Here is a 19,382-nt window from a genome sequence, read left to right as displayed (position 1 = left end):
ACAGATAACCGAGATTGATTACTTTCGGATACTTGAGGCGGCGTTGAATGAGAAACAGGTGATTTATTGTTCATATACGCATAATGATATCTATATAACTAAACTAAGTTATTATTCAAGAAACGGTCCTAACCAGACAATCTAAAGATATTTGTTTTCTCAACAGATTCAAATTAGTGAATATATGGGACAACTGACAAAATCTGTTAAGGACAACCTGGTATGATGTTTTGCATTACTTTTATTGATAACACCCAAAAATGATATAAAGACAAGTGCAGTTCAATGTTAATGGTTCCATTGTGGTGCCGCTGCCGTACACAATGCGCAGCTAATTACTTATGCTGATATGGTAGTGATGCACTCATGTTGATTTATATTTTCATGTTTATTTCAAGTTGCAACTGCAAGCCACAATGCGTGTTCTTTACTTATATCAAAATGTGAAAGTTGACACAAAAAAAAACACTTATAAGGTATGGAACTGATAAATTAAATTATTTAATTTGTGTTTAGATCAAAAAGGAAGAAATGATGGATGAACTCCGAAGATGTGCCATGGAAAATCTTGTAAGAGCATAATATTCCGGCAGTCATTTACACGTGACATATTGTATGCCATACTTTTCCGTTCTTCGTAGCATTTTGTTAAGCCATATTTAATGTTGAATTTTAGTATATACAAGCATCATCATCAACAGTAACGATTTTCATCCATCCCTCGATTAAACAAAATTGTTTATTATACGCTTTGATAATGTAACGTGATAAAGTCTCAGTTAAGTTTTAATGTACAATAACTTTTAGCAAATGTATCGCTGTGTTCCACTTATTCAACTGATTTGATTTTTTTTTTAAATTGAATTAGTTTTAGAAACTAAAAGAACACTTAACTTTACAATTAACTTTACACTTTACAGGGAAACGAGGTTTACTACTGCTATCAGATGAATTACCTCCTCAAGAACCGGCAGGTAAGATTTGTTTCGTTTCTTACTTTTATGTCTTACTATGTTTCCTGTATGAATTGGCAAACTTCAAATTTGTGCAAAATTGTTTTTCGACCAGCTTACCTACAAGGAGTACACCGACGAATTAGAAAGTTCCGTGGACAATAATTGGGTAAGTCATTTCATAATAGGCATTTTTACTGTAACAAACAAAAGAAAACAGAAAATGTTCTCTCCATTGGTTAGCTATACTGATCGACGTAGAACGTTCTTATACGAATTCAGGCTACCGAATAATTTAAGATGAGCTACATATCCATTGGCAACATGTCAGATATGGTATCTATGAAGCATCTAGTTAGCAAAATTATAAAATATTCACAAGCTGTTACTTCCATCAGGTTACATCGGTTTACTGTGTCGCCGTCGGAAGTCAACGTTAAAACATTAAATCACGATTGAAAAAAAGCGTATGTAGTTTGTATGACAGAAACGAACAGGCAAATAATATCAATTTCAATAGTGTAAGACATTTCGCATAACATTTAAACACTATAGGTGAAGAGAAGCCATGTCGTGGAAGGATTACAAGATAGTCTTAAAAATAAGTTGGTGAGTACGTTGAATTAATTTCTATTTACATATATTATCTTTCAGAAAAAGTTCTTAAAATTGTGTAAGACATTTTGAATAATCCTCACAATAAATATTGAAATTAGAATAACGCGCAACGTTTCGTTTCTCCTTAGTTTATTAATAAACATGCAAATTAGTTGCTATAATTGTGGTACGAAAGTTGGTGTCCAATTTCTACACTTCTAGGGATAATTGAAAGTACGTTATTGTAATCGTATGGCAGATTCAGGTTCTTGAATCACTAAATAATTCTTTCTTGTCTGGATTCGGAGAATGGTATCTATATTTCGTGTATGTTAATCTGCTCAAAATGTCTAGTTTAAATGTGAAAAGCCATTCAGTCGGATCTGTAAACCTAGCTTTACTCATTTCAAAACCATTTTTAGCCGAAATATATAATCATTGCTGAAGAAACAATAACTTCATGATAATTAACCATTCTAATTTAACAGATAACTGAGCAACAACTTCTCAGCCAACTATGTCAAATTCATGTGGGAGGAAAGGTACTAGTAATTATTCTTTGTTTGTTTTTTACATTCGTTTGTTGATATATCAACAAACGAATGATATCTAATTATTTTGTTCCCAGATTTTGTAGGATTTTCAATAGTCACAATTATGCAGGAATTCTATGAAAGTCAATTTTGTTAGAAACACAAGTTTTTTACTCTAAAAGGTATAATCTGCTACATGCAGAAACTATATGTTCAATGCCTTAAGCGATGGCTTTATAATTTATCACGTGAGAGATTGAAAGAAGTTATGATTTAACATATAAACTTCTGATTCTCTGATTATTAATTCATGTATATTGCACAATGACAGTTATGTTATCTTATATAGGCCTATATCGTATGTGCATCACATTCCATATGAATTTGCTGATGAAATGTCCTCTTGACTGTTTGAGTGATAAACAACATTTGTGCATTATATAACAATTTAACGTTAAAAATGTATACAATGTTCTTAACAAGAGATGAACCCGTACAATATATGCAACTATTTTCTAACATCACATATCACTTTCTACCAAATCCAGATAAGTGAGCATATAAAGGCACTTCAGCTATCAAGGACAAATGATTTGGTAAGATGCAAATACCAAATCAAGTCGTATAAATGAAAACATGTATAATCATACTTGGCCTAAAGCGCCAAAATGCATTTCACTACATTGTCTTAAATTGAATATATTGTAACATTTCATTGCGTACCATGTTGCCCACGTTGGCTGGATGTTTGAATAAGAAACTTAACAAACTATAATAAACTCACACATCTATCACCGGATCCTTTCAGATATCAGAGGAGACTCTCATGAGTCAGTTCCAAGAACTTGTTAAGAAGGGCAAGGTAAGTTCATGTACAAGCATAACAGGTTAATAACAATTATCAGTGATCATTGTTGCTTTTCTTTTATATAATAGTCATGTTGAGAACTTCAAGTTCTAGTTGTTTTTCATGAAAATATCAGCACGCTATATTGCCAAATTAAGTCACCTCATCATTTGATTTCCTAAAAATAGTCAACAAAATGTAATAAAATGACTCTTTATTCTATAGCTGGACTCTGAGGGTTTCATTGGAGCGATTCGTGACTGCATGGAAGGAAAATTGGTAAGTTGGTATTACGCTTAAAGTTTGGTATAGTTTTATGCCAGAAAAATGACATTAGCATTTTCATTTAACATCACACGATTACAAACCATCACTTATATTATTCTATAATAATCTTGTTTTCTCCCAATAGATATCGGAAACCATTTTCCTGCAACAACTCATGCTTAGTCTTTTAGACACTACGGTAATAACGTTGGATTTTATTTGCCCGTCTTATAAACGAAATCTTGATATTGAATCTGTTTAAGAAGATAATAAAACTAAGAAAATAAACAGGGGCTGATTGACACATATACACAGCAATCGTGCTTCGTTACCTGCTCAACTAAATGCAACTGAAACTTTCTCCTCACAGATTGATTTCAAAACCTATAGAAGTCAGCTTGAATCCTGTATTGAAAAGAAAACGGTGAGTTTATATCATGTTCAATTTACAAAGCAGGCATTGTCATATGTTTAAACCATATTTTGACAAAGGTTGTTGCCTTAGTGATTGTATTATTACGTTCTCTGTGCTATTTTTTTTAAACCTACCAGGACATTCGAATTTGCTATATTTTTGCCATATTTTCCTCATCATTATGAGGCAACAGGCTTTCCTTTCAAATGTAGATGGAAGAATAGTTTTAAATTTACAAACTTAAATACCCAATATCAAACAAAACCTTATTCAAACGTACGAATATCAGTTAGTTATTACTTTGCAACCGCAAAAAGACTTTTGTTTACTTACGTAATTTTGTCATAAGCAGTCTTCATATGGTGCTCACCTTTACGTTTAAAATTCAAATAGTATGATGCATGAATATTATTCATTCTCTTTTTCCATTACACAGTTACAACTGGAAACTTACCTGTCACAATTGGATAGCCTCTGGAATGATAAAAAGGTACTTGATCATTGTTCAATCAATTTCAGATAGGGTCGATAATGATGAATATTAAATATTCATTTGCCTTGTTTTTATCACAGATTGAACAGGTTAATTACATGGGAGCACTCCGAAACTGCTTGATAAAGCATTTGGTGAGTTATGACCACTTCCTCTTATTCAAACTAGCAACCTTAATCTACATTGTCAAACTGATCAATATGTTTCTGTATAAGGTAAATAATATAGAAACAAACAGTAATGGAACACCTTCACTTTTTATATTTTCTTATCTGTTCATATTTTATCTTATATTGTCTATTCAGTACTATATAAGCCCAAAAGGGCTGGTTCAAATATCTTACAATCCGCATATTGCATGGCGTTTACTTGATCTACGAAAAGTATCATTTTCAATTTAACTTTGAACAACATTAGGTAATGTTATCTCAGACGTTAAAGCTTCACAGCAAATGATATTCTTTGCAATACTCGTAGATATAGCATTTTTCATTATCCTTTATACTTTTCGCTGTACACAAAGCTGCAATTATAATTAGGAATTCACGGTTGATGTGGACATTTAAGCAAGTCATATTACCATTTCATAATAGATATATATATATATACACGCTTCGACGCTTTTACTTGAAATTTTGAAGCACTCTAGTAGGAAGTATATTCCACAAATATTTGCATAACATTTACCAAAGTGACGACAACTATGGCACACAGATAAGTAAAGAACTTTATTGATGCTTAAAACTTTATTTTATTTTAGATGACTACAGAAGGATTCCTTGGGCATTTACTCAATCTTTTGAAAACAAATAAGGTAAGAAGGCTCCGTGAGCAATCTTCTAACTCATTACGTAGTTTGTATTTTTAAACTTTTGACTAGCCTATGGAATTAAGATCGTTTTGGTATGTGTAATTTACTTAATTTCTTATTAGATTTATACGTATTTGTAGAATACATTACTCAAATCAACATATTATCATGAATACATTTACCCTTGCGTCTTATTATTTGATTGACAGTTGAAGTATGAAGAAGTCACTTCCGAATTGAAAATTTGTTTCAAAGAAAATTTGGTAAGTTTAATGTCAAGTTACGTTATCCCAAGACAGTTGGTCTAGAATGTTATGACTAAACGTTTAATCTTACCTTTGCTATCGCAACTTCCGGCAAATGTATGTTACTCAACACTTCAAGTACAATGAATATTACATTCCAGTCATTGAATAGGAAAATTTTCATTGTTACAGCTAATGCGTACCATATTCTTACGTAAGGATACCAGTAACAAATGTGGAGGTATCTGTATCTGTTCTCACCTACAGCTGATGAGGTTTTCCATGCAGCTGTAGGTCTACAGTGATTCAACAATGAAATGAAGACCAATGTTATATATAGATGACAATAGATCGGCTTTGCAAAATATTCAGTTTCATGTTTAACCATACGAGCTGAATAATAGTAAAACATTGTGAACATTGAAATACAAACATTGTCTGCAATGATATAAGGAAGCCATATCGTTGACATTGTCATTACCTCATCTTCATGTTAGCTTAAACGTTAACTCTGGTTGCATCAATACACCACCATGGCAACAATATGTTTTTCTCCAGAAATTCTTTGGACAATCATGGAAAATATAGTTCCTACCTTTTTGAAAGTTATTTTCTATCATAACTGTTTAAATGATCGTGAATAAAATCGTATTGTTACTATTAAACCTGCACTTATTAAGGTCTCCCCTTCATAAAAAAGTCATAATCATTTTTTAACAGGTGAATGATATCGGATTCTTCAGCCAACTAGTATCGATAGTAAAGGTATTTATGTATTGTTCTAAAATTCCCTTGATAAAAGAAACAGGTTATATTTAGTAAGCCATATTTAGAATTACCCAATTACCCCATAATTGGATATAATTGTATCGTTCTGCGTAATCTAATGTAACTGATTTGTACTTAGTGTATTTTTTACTATAATTGTTTTAGAACAATCAGTAGACAGGTAAATATAACACAATGTAGTGTTCTTAATTACAACTACGCACCAGTTCTAGGTATTATTAATCATACATTCTTCACTTGTGATTATCTCGTTACACTGGCAATATGAAACAGTCTGTGGTTCTTCGAAAGTAAGATTTAACCCTTTATTCAAACACGTGTTGTTCTTGTAACAGTTGTCAAAGAAAGATTTGATGAGAGAGCATGAAGCATGTCTAAGAGAGAATCTTGTGAGTATATACCTTTGCATTGTTTGTACGTTTCTAAAATAAATACATGTTAATGGTTGAAGTCATATCGTGCTGCAATTGGTGAGTGTTTAAAGAACTAATGCAATCATTTCAGATAATTTATGCTTTAAGGGATATGATTTCTTTTTTAAGGATATATCCTAACACCACTTGGTCTCTAGACCGATCGTGAATATATCGAAATGATATTAAACTTTACCTACCCTCCTTGCACAGATCACCACTAATGCTTTCAGAGAGCAACTTCGTAACCTCGTTGAAACTAAAGAGGTAAGCTTTTTCATCCTCCTATGTATTGAATATATTCAATTGGAGTCAGGTTTGCAGCATATTGTAATTGCTACAGAAGTTGCTGCATGACTTCAAATACCTACCAATCACCTTACTTATGTCGACTTCCTGTCCATTCTTCACAGCTTCAAATAAAAAACTTCGTTGAAGGTTTGAAACGATGCTTAAGGGAGAAATTGGTAAGCCTCTCTTTCTCAACTAGTTTATGTATTTCTACGCTACTGTTAATTGTTACATGGGATTTAATGGAAGCTAATTTGATGCTTATATATTGCACTTTATTCTAATATGTGAATTTAGTTCAAGCAATTTCATTCTGGTTATCTATGTGATGAACGAGTTATTTCGACGTAATGGTGATTTTGTAAAACAAACCTCATATATATAAAAGAGATTTACTGTTTTCTTTGCAGATAGACATCCAGTTTTTCTTATCAACGATACACAGTGACCTAGAAAAAAAAGTGGTAAGTAGAGTATTGCTTTTATTTCCTCAGGTAAACTTTACGTTTTTGCAACCTCTCATAATATTTTATCTTACAATATAAGAAAGATGTTATGTGGTAAACACAATTTAGGTTTACATGTCTTTCATCAACGGTCGCTAATTGTTAGTATTCAAAATGTCCTTAAAATTGTTCTTACAATGATATAAATACAGAATGATCTGTACATAGCTGTTAACTGGATTCCTTAATTATATCTCAACAGCTAAACCCAGAATTGTTTGCGGAACAGCTTTTTGACGTAGTCAAAACATCGGAGGTATATTGAAAAGAATATATGATCCTTTATTATTTCCTCCATTGGTCTCTTGTAGTATAAAGTAGTTTGTGTCATCATCAATTGCAATAAGTTGACTATAAATCATTAGCTGATAAAATGATATTGGCATTCCTCCCAACTAATATCGTTTTGTTCAATGGACACAGAATGCTATGTACACCCGGACCTATACTCATTACAATAAAACGGGGTCATTTTTGGTTTATGAAATGCTCAAGTAAAACGCATTATGAACAACGTATTTTTTAATATCTTTATAATCAGGGCGTATGTGTCACCTTTTAAAATACGCAGACAAATTCGATATGACAACAATGCAATTAATATGAGAGTAAAAATTATAATACAACAGAAATGTCTACAATATTATGCTATAAATAATTATCAATGTGCGGCCCGCAAGATAGGATTTGAATAGTAGGCTAATTAGTTTTTGCGACCCTCTTAAATAATTCAAAATTATCTGCTGCTTATGAATGTGTTTTAAACTAACTAGAGTGTTCAACAATCTACAAATGTATCTCTTTTTATTTCTTTAATCCTTTAAAAGCTTGATGAGGCGGGTATTTCAATGAAATGATATATGTATACAGATGATGTTGTGTAACATGATATATATATATTTGCCACTCGTATCAATAATTCAAAACTATAGGCTGCTTATGAATGTGTTTGAAACTTCCTAGGTTATTCGAAAATCTAAAAGTGTTTCTCTTCTTATTTTTAATCCTTCACAAGCTTGATGTGACGGGGTATATCAATGAAATGAGGAGCTGCCTCCAACAAGGCCTTGTAAGTTTGCATGAATACGTGTCTGTGCTTAACGTCTATTTTCAGTATACCGTAATAAAGCCCTTTAGCCATTTACTTTATTCGTTTGATATATTGTTGCTTCATTATATGAATATGTACTACCTTGTAACATCAACGGCACTAACACAGGTTTTATAATCGTTAACAAACATATATAAATGTTCAACGAATATCAAATTGTGCATTTGTTTCACAGATCAACCAAACACTCTTCCTAAAGGAATTACGTAAAGCCTCCGATTCAGGGAAGGTAAATATTTTGTCAACCAATATTTCCATTAATATATTTTGATTATTATTTCTCTCCTAATAACTTCTTTTCTATTCTTCCAAACAACAAGACAATAATCCATTTACTTTTTTGACCCAACAGCTTAACATCGAAGGACTAACTTCCGAAATGGAGAATACCTTAGAAAAGGAGTTGGTGAGAGAACATTGCAGTGTTATCATTTAGAAACTTTATAATAATATGTAATGACCTAAAATATGTTTTAAACTGAAAAGCGACGTTATATTCGTAGATACATTTGAAATCCTAAATTGAAAGTGGCCATTTTGAATACAACTAAAGAATAAAAGCAAGCTTAAACCCTTTTTTTCTCTCTAAAGTACTAAAACAGCAGTAAAAAAAAACTAGCAAAAGATGAAGCTAATGTATGTGATTTGGTTATGCGAAGTAATACTATCTATTATGCCTTCACGCTTTCACTTAATACGGAATAGTAAAATGACTGAAAACAATTGCCTTTCTTATGTTTGTTGAATTTATAACCCATTATGTATTATAATTGTAACGGTCTCTATTACTTTGTTCTGTTCTTTCTCCTTCAGATAAGTCAAGACGAGTTTTGTGAAAACTTAAGCGATTTGTTCCAACAAGGAAAGGTGTGTACAACGAGTGGTCTTATGTGGTTCTTAACTTTATTTAGTATCATTCTGGAATTTGCATATATATATATAAGATGAAAAATGAATGTAGGTCGTCTTCCAGTTAATTGTTATTCACCAAATTCTTCTAACTATCATCGACCACACAGATTGACCAGCCAAAAATAGTCGAACAACTACAAGTTTGCTTTGAGAAGAAATGGGTAAGTGGTTGTGCAAAAATGAGCAATAAAAGCAGGCATTATAGGTTTTTAACCATTTCTCAGCACCGTACTTCGTGTCAAGGGAGAAGGGTTTATGCTCTCGGAGTATATTAAAAATTAGGTTCCCCTTTTGTCAATTTTGTGTCCATATGTGTAAATGAAAATTCACTTTTCCATATTGGTTATGAAGAAGTGACCTATTATTAATGACAAAAACTGTAACCATAGAAGAGCCCTTTTGCTAAAACAAATTCGCATTATGGCACATAATGCACAAAAAGGTTACGTGGTGATTTTTCTGTTGCTTCTTCGAATCAAAGTTATTTGTCCCAAGTGCTGCCTTTCGGAGTCTATGTACAAGTGCTTTTGTGATGAAAAAACAAAACTGGATTTACGTCATATCACATATCAACCTCAAATTCATTCACAGATCTCAGAAGATATGTTCCTCAACCAGTTAACCAATCTCTTCGTAAATAAAAAGGTGACTTAACATTGTTACTATATTTAAATTCTGACACATTTGTGATTGCTTATAAGTATTAGTTATATTTCTCTTTCAAGGTCACGTATTTTAAGACGTTTATAATCTTTGGAATGCAGTTCCTCTTTGTATCGTTCTACAATCTATCTTACATTTTAATTGATCAGGAACTTACTTTGTTGCAGATGGATACTAATGACCTAATGGAAAAACTTCATGAGTGCGTCGGCAAAAAGTCTGTAAGTTAAATAATATAGCAACAAAAATGTAGGAAAAAGAAGCCACAAAATACAAATAATTCCTGAATATTAACCGATGGTTTAATACGCATATTTTAAAGCTTGTAAGTATTTGTACCTCCCCTTCGCTGATTTTGCCAGTGCTCTTAACTTGTCCACATGGCATTTACTCTCTGAATATCTGTTTCGACTATTCTTGAAATTAAAGTGGAAGTTTACTTGTGGTAGCCATACCCGGGAAGCATACCTGCACGTTTTTGCAATTTTTCATTCACAAAACATGTTGGAATGTACATGGTGAACGAAAAAACAGCTTCGTAATGTTTTACTCTCAGTAGGTCGCTGATACTCTTGTTTCCTAGCTGAGTTTCTCAAGTTGATGTCCATATCATCTTTTGCCACGTGTTTGAATGTTGTTAAATTAATGGTTACTTGTATCGTAGATTACCAAAATGCACATGGCGGGTTTGTAGATTGTCTTCATATTTAAAATAATGTTACAATTGTTCTGATAATGTCTTCATTCTCGTTACAGCTCAAAGAAGAGTCATTTTTACGTCATGTTAGCAGCTTGTTCATTGGTGACAAGGTAAAGAGAGCTTTAATCATTCAAAACATTCGAAAACATAAGCTGAAATATTATGCAAAAATTATACTGTGTGTTTTTAAGCTTTATTACAGACAATTTGTTTGACTATAAATACCTTTCAAACGAATACACATTTACATTTTAAATGTCTGTTGTCTAACTTTTATAAATAGTTTATTTAAGTTTTTCAATGTAAGCTATGACGAACCATTTTATAATCATACGTATTTTTGTAAAAGGATAAATGATAATCGTAAGTCATCATTTGTATATGCAATGCTGTCTTTTCGAACGATCTCTCACATTTAGTTTGCTTTTTACTTCTTCATATTAGCTTGCCAAACATGAACTGATGGAAGAGTATCTGACATGCCTAGCAGCAAAGCTGGTGAGATCTCAGTCCTTGCAACATTTATTGCATTTATTTATACAAAAGTAATAAGAATCTAACTTGTCAAAAGTTTTCGAAATCGCTAAGACGCAAACCTTTCATTTTGCCATAGTGTTTGTAGCTAATACTCTTTGTGCTGTGCTCTTTACCTCCGTTTTTTACTTTTCTTATATATTATAACTTTTTATTGCCAGATCCAATTTTGACTCAATCGTTCTAACTTCCGCATTTTCATTCAATTTTGTAGATATCTCTGAATGTTTTTTGTGAGCAACTACGCATGCTACTGAAAGATAAAAAGGTATACCTCTTTCAAATCACCTTATATCAATGAAGGAAGGGTATTGTAAGCATGAACCAAATATGAAATGTCATCAATACATTCAGATCATACGAAATGTCATATCTGAACGTTCCTTGAAAAACATGGTTTGTTTTTTAAACTTTACTACATATTCTTTGACAGATTGAAACTGGGGACTACTTGGACACACTCAAAATTGCATTTGAAAGGAATTTAGTAAGTATTACTGAAGTTAAGACAGAATAGTAACATCGTCAGCCATTATCTGCCGATAATAAAACTTGAGTTTCGCTGTAAGGAATTTTAAGCTGCGAGTATTATTATTTCTTTTAGAAATAATTACTCACGTATAAGTTTAAAAACCTATAGTGTTGAACGCTCTAAGAAATTATAGTTCAGTGAAAGGATAATTTTCGTGGCATTACTAACAGTTGAGGCCGAATTTGCATTATAGATCGACGACAAATTCATAATATCGACGCTACGGGATTGTCTACGAGATAAGTCGGTGAGTATAGTAAAGTTAAAGCTAACAAAATAAAAGACATACAATTAAATGAACAAAAGATAAACTGGCGGGAAAATTAAAGACAATGGAAAAGAGCAAAGAAATCAATGGATAGAATGCGATTTGAACCAGTGACCACTGGGTTACAAGCCCAGAATGCCACCAAATAAGGCCTGGATAGCTCAGTGTAGACGAAATGTATGTATTAATGCTTTAACTTTATTCACCTTTATAATATGAAGTTTTGATGTTGTTGCACTAGACAATATACTTTGTGGTAGACCCTCTACGGGCTAACGCAATTACACAACAACTTACTCTTTTTAATATCTTTATAGGTCAATGAGGATGTTTTCTTGACAAGATTAAACGACCTCTTCAAGACAGGCAAGGTATAAAGCAGCAAGATAAACATGTTAATTTAGCTGTGTTACCATACATAATATCGAAATATATTATTGCCTATTTTTATTAAATGCTCATATAAATCAAATATTGCTTGCCGCGTTAGTTCTTTAAGTTTTAATATACTTAGAAGAAATATGTATTTGTTTATTGTGTTCACTTGCTGATATAACAATCTTCCGAGGGTTAATATTACTCTTTTTCTATTATGATAATTATTTAATTTGTTTGCACATTGCTCCGTTCTTAAGGATAATTGCATATTAATGTCGTGTATGCATTTTTTCACTAGATCACAAGAGACGAGTTTGTCAATGAAGTGAAGAACTGTTTGAAAGAGAATTCGGTAGGTGATTTTTTTTTAATGTCTTCTCGATGTAAGATGCTGCAGCAAAACATATACTAATGCACCCACTCGGAATAAGAATAGATCTTACTCTATGCCCTGTTTGAGGAGGTTTGCATCTTTAAGATTTAGATATGACATTTCTGCGCGACTGAAGAAAGTGTTAATAAATTTCCTGTAATTTTGTTACTCTTTTTATGTGCCTGTATGAGCAGTTTTCTTCTTAAATCTAAGTTTAGTGCTCCGTTTTTCTATTCTTGCTTTATAATAAGTTCCGAAGTTTTCGCTGTTCTTATATTTATTGCAGATATCTGAAACAACCTTCTTCGCTCAGTTGGACAAATTACATGATGAAAAGAAGGTAAAAACTTGTTTCTTCGACAATATTTATGCGAATGTTTTACTTCTAAGTTGACATCAATTTCTTTTAATGGTAACTTTTTTCAACAACAAAAGAAAATATACTTGTATAACAAATGATTCTATGCGTCTGTTTCTCCACAGTACACAATTGCAGAGTTTACTGGCGAGCTGGAAAATTGCGTGAAAGAGACATTGGTGATTGCTTGTCCTTATTATTATGATATTATTACATACTTGTTAATCCCATGTAAATAATCATCCAAAGTCGAATATTTGTTCAAAAATGGCAAATAACAGCATCTAAGATTCAACGGCTCATAAAGTATCATCTAGATGATTGTTAGCCAGAGCAAATTCAACTCAGAATACTATGAAAACATTCGAACAATAAAGCATTAGCATATGTCCTCACAATTATAGCTCTGTTAATTTGTCGACTCTCAAGCTTTTAAACAGGATATACATTATTGCCATGGAAGCAATCCCTCTCACTATATATTATGGGAGAGGATATCGATGACTAAGGAGACATGTGATCTATCTTTCATCAATGCTAAGTTAGTATTTTGCATTGCCTCCGACAGATTTCCGAAGAACAGTTTTGTAAAAAGCTGAATAATTTATTGGAAAAACGTCTGGTAAGTATAGAAGGTTAGCAAACAGTTTAAATCTTTGAGGTGTTTATGACGCATTTATACAAACTAATATAATAAAATAAACTTTTCGGTTTCTCTTTATGTAGCTTCAACTTGAAAATCTGCTTGACCAGTTGCAAAACTGTTTCAAAAACAAACTGGTAAGTTGTAAGAACTATTGTATGACATGCTATGGTCAGTCTCATATATTTGTATTTTCTTTTCAATTCTGACCCAAAATCAGCTGCTTTTTATTTACATTTTATTTGTCAAATGAAGTTATTCTTTCCTGATATTTTAAAAAAGACTGGCTGGAAATGCTTTACCATCCGATAAAAACTATACGTTCCGAATGAAACACACATGGTCTATTCGATAATATTTCAGATACAAGAGGATGCCTTCCTGGGAGAACTAACCTTGCTTTTCACATCTAAACAGGTGAAATATACAAACAAACTCATAATCAGTCAATTAAGTTTAATATTTTGTTACAAACCTTGGTTCAAATAAATCTGCAATGACAAAACAAATATAATGACAAAGATTCTAATCTTTAGATGTATGTAAGGAAAACTAATATTTTGCATGTAATTGAAGAGATGTGATCACATGTATTCTTTATATATGAGCAATTCACTATTTTGCTTGCTACAAAGTAGTTAACTAATGATACCAGTGATACAAACGGGTAGACTATTAAATGGATAATAGCGTATGACAATAAGACAAAAAACAGAAAACGAACTATCAAATCTGTGAATCTAAGAACCCAATCTAGAACAAGAACTGAACTACATCTTTTCTAGAAAATTCTACCGATATCTAAACTATTTCTAACTTATCAATGCCTTTTGTGGTTTTATTCCTTTGGAAAAATACATAGCCTATATTCCTCTCCATCATATTTTTTATTATATTTTCTTTTTCGAACTTTTCAAATAACACAAATCTCTTCGATACAAATTATTTCTTTCAACAGATGTCACGAGAGAAGCTTATGGATTTTTTTCATAAATTAGTCAAAGCAAGTTTGGTAAGTTGGCTTCAGATTCCAATATGATCCATATTACATAACAATGCGATCGCACCAAAACATTCAGTTTCAGTCGATATCACTAAAGCGTGATTTAATGTCATCAATTTTGCCATGTGAACCAAATAATATAGACATTTTTCAACTTATTTTTACAATAAAGCACAGTGAAGAAAGAATACAACTACATGGCTGTTAGAGGGGAAATAATGGCCGAGCACGGAGATGATTCGACAATACGTCTGAGTATATACAATGATATTACCAATCGGCACCCAACAACGCTTCTGACTTTTTTTCTTCTTCTTTTTTTACAGATAACGAAAGAAGGATTCTTTGACCAGTTGAAATATCTTCTAAGCAACAACAAGGTACAAATCACACAAAAAACTTACTAGTTGTTGTGCTTAATTATCAATGATAAAAGAGCATGTTTTTATCCTAAATAAGATTTGCAACCACGCTGATGTTAAGAGCCAAACACAACCAATATCTACGTTACTGTAAGTTCATATATTTATAACTCTGGTTAAAAACAAATTCTTATCACTAGCTGACTGTAAAGATTCATACACATACGATTTGATTAAGTTAGATCTATGGCGTTTTCTTACAGCTTTCGAAGGATGACTTAATCGAAGAATATCGTAACTGCGTCAAAACAAACCTGGTTAGTATATTTGACTGTTTTACTGACAACTGTTGCAACTGCATAAAACTCTTCTTTGTGTAACAAGTAGAAGCAATGTATAAACTCAATGCCCTTTTTTAATGTCTTATATAAGTGTTGAACTGGATTTATTTTCTTACAGATTTCAATGGACATATTTTGCAAGAAAATGGACGGACTCGTGTCGGATCATTTGGTATATATATATTTGTGTTATTGTTGTTGAAATGTTTATATTACCTTGTACTTGAATGTCTAGATATTAAATAAATATGTATCTTGATTGCTTATTCTGATTGAGTATTGTCTTGCAAATTAATAACAAAACATTCACTTGTTTACAGATTAACTCCGGTGACTACTTGGATACACTGGAAACGTGTTTGGAAAGCACATTGGTGAGATTTTCGTTAGCCAGTAGGCTTGGCACGTTAAATTCAAGGCACTACGTACATTACTTTATCACCTGATGAAACATTATGACGATAGAAGTTGCCAAATACGTTTTTTTTAACATATTTACTATTTGGTTCATGTCCGAAACAAAAAGTACATTTATATTTTATGATTAAAACAACCTGGTACTTCAGTACTTCACTTCTGCATGTGTTTGTGTATGTTTCCTTTTAATGAGAGTGACATGATGACGAGACCGTTCTACTTAAAAAAAATTGTCATGAATTGAAAGATCTTGTAGTAAGTTCTTAAGATGCTGTTTTTATTATTGTTAGAAAAATTTCGATGACTTAAGTTATTGTTATAGAAGGTATTTATTCACTACCATTTCGTTTTCTTACGATTGGATGCAATCGTAATGCTTTACGCATGTCACAGCACATTGACACAGTATGGTGGTTTGAATATTTTACATTCTCAGATACAAAAAGAGTTTCTGGTATCAACATTACGCAATTTTCTGCAGCAAAAGTTTGTGAGTATCCATAGTCATATAGGAAATAAATAGGCCAGAGTCAGTGAGTGATAGGGTAGATCGGTAGGTGTGTTTAGTTGTAACGCTCTACATTAAAAAAAAAAATTATATATTCAAGAAATAAACATTCATTGAATTAAATTGGCATCTTACAGTTTCCCACATTCTCATTGGAGGATTCAATTCAATATATGACGATTTCTTTGACATATAGCTATTTTTCTGTCAATCACGACCGTGGTGTGTAGATATCTGACAAAGTCATCAAATGAGAGTGCGAGAAACTAGCAGACGGTAATTGAATTTTTGCACATATAACAGTTTCTTCCAATCAAGAGCGCTTTGAAATGACTGGTAACATAATTTTCCAATCCCATGTTATGATTCTGTTAAATGGGTTCACAAGAAACTGACATATGCCAAGTAATTCGTCATATGTCGATTTCAGGACTTGTGGCACTGAAGGTTTACAACCGACGACCGGTTTGTCGGTTGGTCAGTGAGTCATTCAGAGTTGTACTCAGTCAGTGAGTATGTCAGTCAGTGAAGAGTCACTCAGTGAGGGAGTGATTCAATTAGCGAGGTAGTGAATCAGTGAGTGGGTCAGTCAGACAGTGAGGAGTCAGTCAGTAGACTTCCAGTTTACAGCTGTGTTAAATACTGTTGCTAGTCCTTTGTAATTCGACTTACATGTGTTATCAATTTCATCTCATTCGTGTAGACGGATGAACCTGCCTTTTTGAAGAGGCTACAGAATCTTTGCAGCAAAAGCGTGGTAAGTAAAGTCTTCAACAGCAAAGGTAATAGGACACTTTACAAAATTTCAATAAATTCATCACCTATAAACTTGAAACAGATTGAAAATGAAGACTCAAATGTTCCCTGTTCTGTATCTACACACAGATTACCACACAAGAGTACATCGAGGAATTATGGAACTGCTTACAACAAAGTGTGGTAAGCTACACACCATTTAATAGAAATAACGTAGTTTTACTGAACAATTGTAGTAGTATTTGCTCATACTTGTGTATCGTGTTACTGGAGTTTGTGGAGCAGGACATAATGAAAATATCTTAACATATTTCTGCAAGACATATCGTCATATATATTTTGCTGTTTCATTGAACTTTTAGTATCCATCTAGCAAATGCACCTCAGTTTACTGATATAAAATTGTCCTACACGCGGCAGACGGACAGAGTATAAACTAACCATGCAATATCATCTGTAATGGCTTGAGAACGTTTGTTGATAAACGGCAGTCTTTTCTGATAAGTAGATTGTTCCTTTGCTCTAGAACTCATTTTTACGTCTGTTCCTATTAACCATTTTTGTGGGTGGGAGAGGGCTGAAAAAGGCAGCGTAAAGTAAGACCAAAGAAACATAATTATGCCGTTTTAGATCTATTGATCAAATGAAAAGTTTGAAATGAATGCAAAACACAATGATTTATCCAAAGCTAAATATACATGTCCACACAGATACCTGAAAAGACTTTCGTAGCACAAATCGACTCACTCTTGGAAACAAAAAAGGTAAGAGGTTAACCTCTCATACAAATGTTTAAAATTTTATCATGTTTTTAATGTTATTCATTTGTCTAATACTTGAAAGTAATGTTAACATGTTCTGTGTTAATTTCCACAGATTGATATCCATTGCTACTTCACAGAATTGGAAAATTGTCTACATCACAAGTCCGTAAGTAAATTCAATTAGTGTTCCACGTTTAAAGGCGTAAATCATGCATTGGAAATTTGTAAATCCATAGGGCATGACTAAAGGAACTCATATTTCAGTTTTAGTGTTACCTGACTACTTACCACCTTGGTTATTTTATCTTACAAACGCATCAAACAATAAATTTTTTTTTTTTAAATTATAACAGTAATGTAAACATGTCATCAATTAAAATTACCGTTTAATTTTTGTTACATTTCATCAAAGTGCCTTACAAAGAAAACTATTGTCCGAACTTTTGCAGATATCTCCAGCCTTTTTTTGTGAAAAGCTTAACCAGCTCCTTACCAGTAGTAAGGTAATGAGTACGTTTCTCGTTATACTAATAAAATGTAATTAAAGGTAGCCATTCACTTGTGAAAAGTCATTATGATCGTAATCTGACCAAATGTGTACCCCTTTCGTTGTTTTCAAAAGGACAGGGACTGGTATGATTATTTTATGTATATACGTTTGCGTTCGTCAAACTGTTGTTTGCTTATTTTAGATCATGTGACAGACTGCTACTACTGCTAAATTTGAATATATTTTGTGTCATCAAATAAAGTGACAATAATATACTTTTATTATATGTTTGTTAATGCAAAGGAAACTTTTGGAAGTGATTATGGAATTTTCATGGTTATTGTGATAGCAAAATGATTCAGTAAAAACAAATAATTTAATGATAAAATAAATCTTGGATATTCAATTAAATCTTTAGATGTTTATAGTCATCTGAACATGGGTCCATTTGCTACTTTTAGGCTTGAGTGTTTATATTTAGAAATAAAGATCTCTGCCGAGTTTATGCATCACCCTAATAACCTGCCTTCCTTTCAGTGATGAGAGACAAACGAACATAGCTATTTACGTAAACATCTAACCTTAATTGTGTGTATGTATGTATGGGTGGATGTATGTATTTAAGATCCTCCTGCAAGCAGGAACTCGCAAGCTGACCGAAGTCAGTCTATTAGATACATAATTTACGTCCATAATTATGAATTGTCAATTTTCAACAACTCTGTAACTGGACGACATACATTAATCTTGGAGTGGCTAGAAACCGGGACCTTATGATTGAAAGGCACCGGTGTTAACCACTGAGCTAACACCCAACCCATACATAATGTTTGTAATACAACACATATATCCCTTAGTATTACGGTCACAGAGTTTGCTATCCGGAACCCACAGTTATGTATCCATTAGCAATATATCAAAAGTCTTTCCATGTGTATCTGACTTTAACGCAACATTTGCAAATATTTTGTTTTACTATTATATATTTACTGTTTGTTTCCCTGAACTTTTGCAGGTGGATATCCAAGGCTTCATCGCCGAACTACAAAACTGTTTCCTGAAAGACTTGGTGAGTATCATCTCAGATTATTTTTTCCTAATATGTGTAA

At 32.5% G+C, this 19,382-nt stretch overlaps 1 protein-coding gene across 6 annotated transcripts in view; it reads left to right on the top strand.

Annotated features, from left to right (window-relative positions):
- The window catches only part of LOC139960992 (uncharacterized), a 52,368-nt gene that overhangs the window by 17,903 nt on the left and 15,083 nt on the right, over window positions 1-19,382 (top strand). For 3 of the 6 annotated variants that reach the window (XM_071959746.1, XM_071959748.1, XM_071959745.1), the window contains exons 31-83: window positions 5-58; window positions 167-220; window positions 517-570; window positions 921-974; window positions 1,069-1,122; window positions 1,509-1,562; window positions 2,039-2,092; window positions 2,632-2,679; window positions 2,892-2,945; window positions 3,156-3,209; window positions 3,343-3,396; window positions 3,568-3,621; window positions 4,049-4,102; window positions 4,186-4,239; window positions 4,866-4,919; window positions 5,126-5,179; window positions 5,882-5,926; window positions 6,286-6,339; window positions 6,577-6,630; window positions 6,777-6,830; window positions 7,065-7,118; window positions 7,363-7,416; window positions 8,176-8,229; window positions 8,447-8,500; window positions 8,624-8,677; window positions 9,085-9,138; window positions 9,291-9,344; window positions 9,775-9,828; window positions 10,014-10,067; window positions 10,603-10,656; window positions 10,991-11,044; window positions 11,295-11,348; window positions 11,514-11,567; window positions 11,806-11,859; window positions 12,198-12,251; window positions 12,557-12,610; window positions 12,918-12,971; window positions 13,115-13,168; window positions 13,558-13,611; window positions 13,716-13,769; window positions 13,996-14,049; window positions 14,591-14,644; window positions 14,962-15,015; window positions 15,261-15,314; window positions 15,457-15,510; window positions 15,659-15,712; window positions 16,192-16,245; window positions 16,967-17,020; window positions 17,149-17,202; window positions 17,730-17,783; window positions 17,896-17,949; window positions 18,233-18,286; window positions 19,289-19,342. In XM_071959746.1, coding sequence (XP_071815847.1) covers window positions 5-58; window positions 167-220; window positions 517-570; window positions 921-974; window positions 1,069-1,122; window positions 1,509-1,562; window positions 2,039-2,092; window positions 2,632-2,679; window positions 2,892-2,945; window positions 3,156-3,209; window positions 3,343-3,396; window positions 3,568-3,621; window positions 4,049-4,102; window positions 4,186-4,239; window positions 4,866-4,919; window positions 5,126-5,179; window positions 5,882-5,926; window positions 6,286-6,339; window positions 6,577-6,630; window positions 6,777-6,830; window positions 7,065-7,118; window positions 7,363-7,416; window positions 8,176-8,229; window positions 8,447-8,500; window positions 8,624-8,677; window positions 9,085-9,138; window positions 9,291-9,344; window positions 9,775-9,828; window positions 10,014-10,067; window positions 10,603-10,656; window positions 10,991-11,044; window positions 11,295-11,348; window positions 11,514-11,567; window positions 11,806-11,859; window positions 12,198-12,251; window positions 12,557-12,610; window positions 12,918-12,971; window positions 13,115-13,168; window positions 13,558-13,611; window positions 13,716-13,769; window positions 13,996-14,049; window positions 14,591-14,644; window positions 14,962-15,015; window positions 15,261-15,314; window positions 15,457-15,510; window positions 15,659-15,712; window positions 16,192-16,245; window positions 16,967-17,020; window positions 17,149-17,202; window positions 17,730-17,783; window positions 17,896-17,949; window positions 18,233-18,286; window positions 19,289-19,342 — 2,847 coding nt within the window. The remainder of the gene's footprint in view (window positions 1-4; window positions 59-166; window positions 221-516; window positions 571-920; window positions 975-1,068; window positions 1,123-1,508; window positions 1,563-2,038; window positions 2,093-2,631; window positions 2,680-2,891; window positions 2,946-3,155; window positions 3,210-3,342; window positions 3,397-3,567; window positions 3,622-4,048; window positions 4,103-4,185; window positions 4,240-4,865; window positions 4,920-5,125; window positions 5,180-5,881; window positions 5,927-6,285; window positions 6,340-6,576; window positions 6,631-6,776; window positions 6,831-7,064; window positions 7,119-7,362; window positions 7,417-8,175; window positions 8,230-8,446; window positions 8,501-8,623; window positions 8,678-9,084; window positions 9,139-9,290; window positions 9,345-9,774; window positions 9,829-10,013; window positions 10,068-10,602; window positions 10,657-10,990; window positions 11,045-11,294; window positions 11,349-11,513; window positions 11,568-11,805; window positions 11,860-12,197; window positions 12,252-12,556; window positions 12,611-12,917; window positions 12,972-13,114; window positions 13,169-13,557; window positions 13,612-13,715; window positions 13,770-13,995; window positions 14,050-14,590; window positions 14,645-14,961; window positions 15,016-15,260; window positions 15,315-15,456; window positions 15,511-15,658; window positions 15,713-16,191; window positions 16,246-16,966; window positions 17,021-17,148; window positions 17,203-17,729; window positions 17,784-17,895; window positions 17,950-18,232; window positions 18,287-19,288; window positions 19,343-19,382) is intronic. The other 3 variants (XM_071959749.1, XM_071959750.1, XM_071959751.1) reach the window with 3 other exon arrangements.

Source organism: Apostichopus japonicus, chromosome 20 (assembly GCF_037975245.1).
Source record: "Apostichopus japonicus isolate 1M-3 chromosome 20, ASM3797524v1, whole genome shotgun sequence".
In the NCBI taxonomy this organism is placed as follows: domain Eukaryota; kingdom Metazoa; phylum Echinodermata; class Holothuroidea; order Aspidochirotida; family Stichopodidae; genus Apostichopus; species Apostichopus japonicus.
Note: the sequence above shows the minus strand (reverse complement) of the source record. Positions and strands in the feature narration are given on the sequence as shown.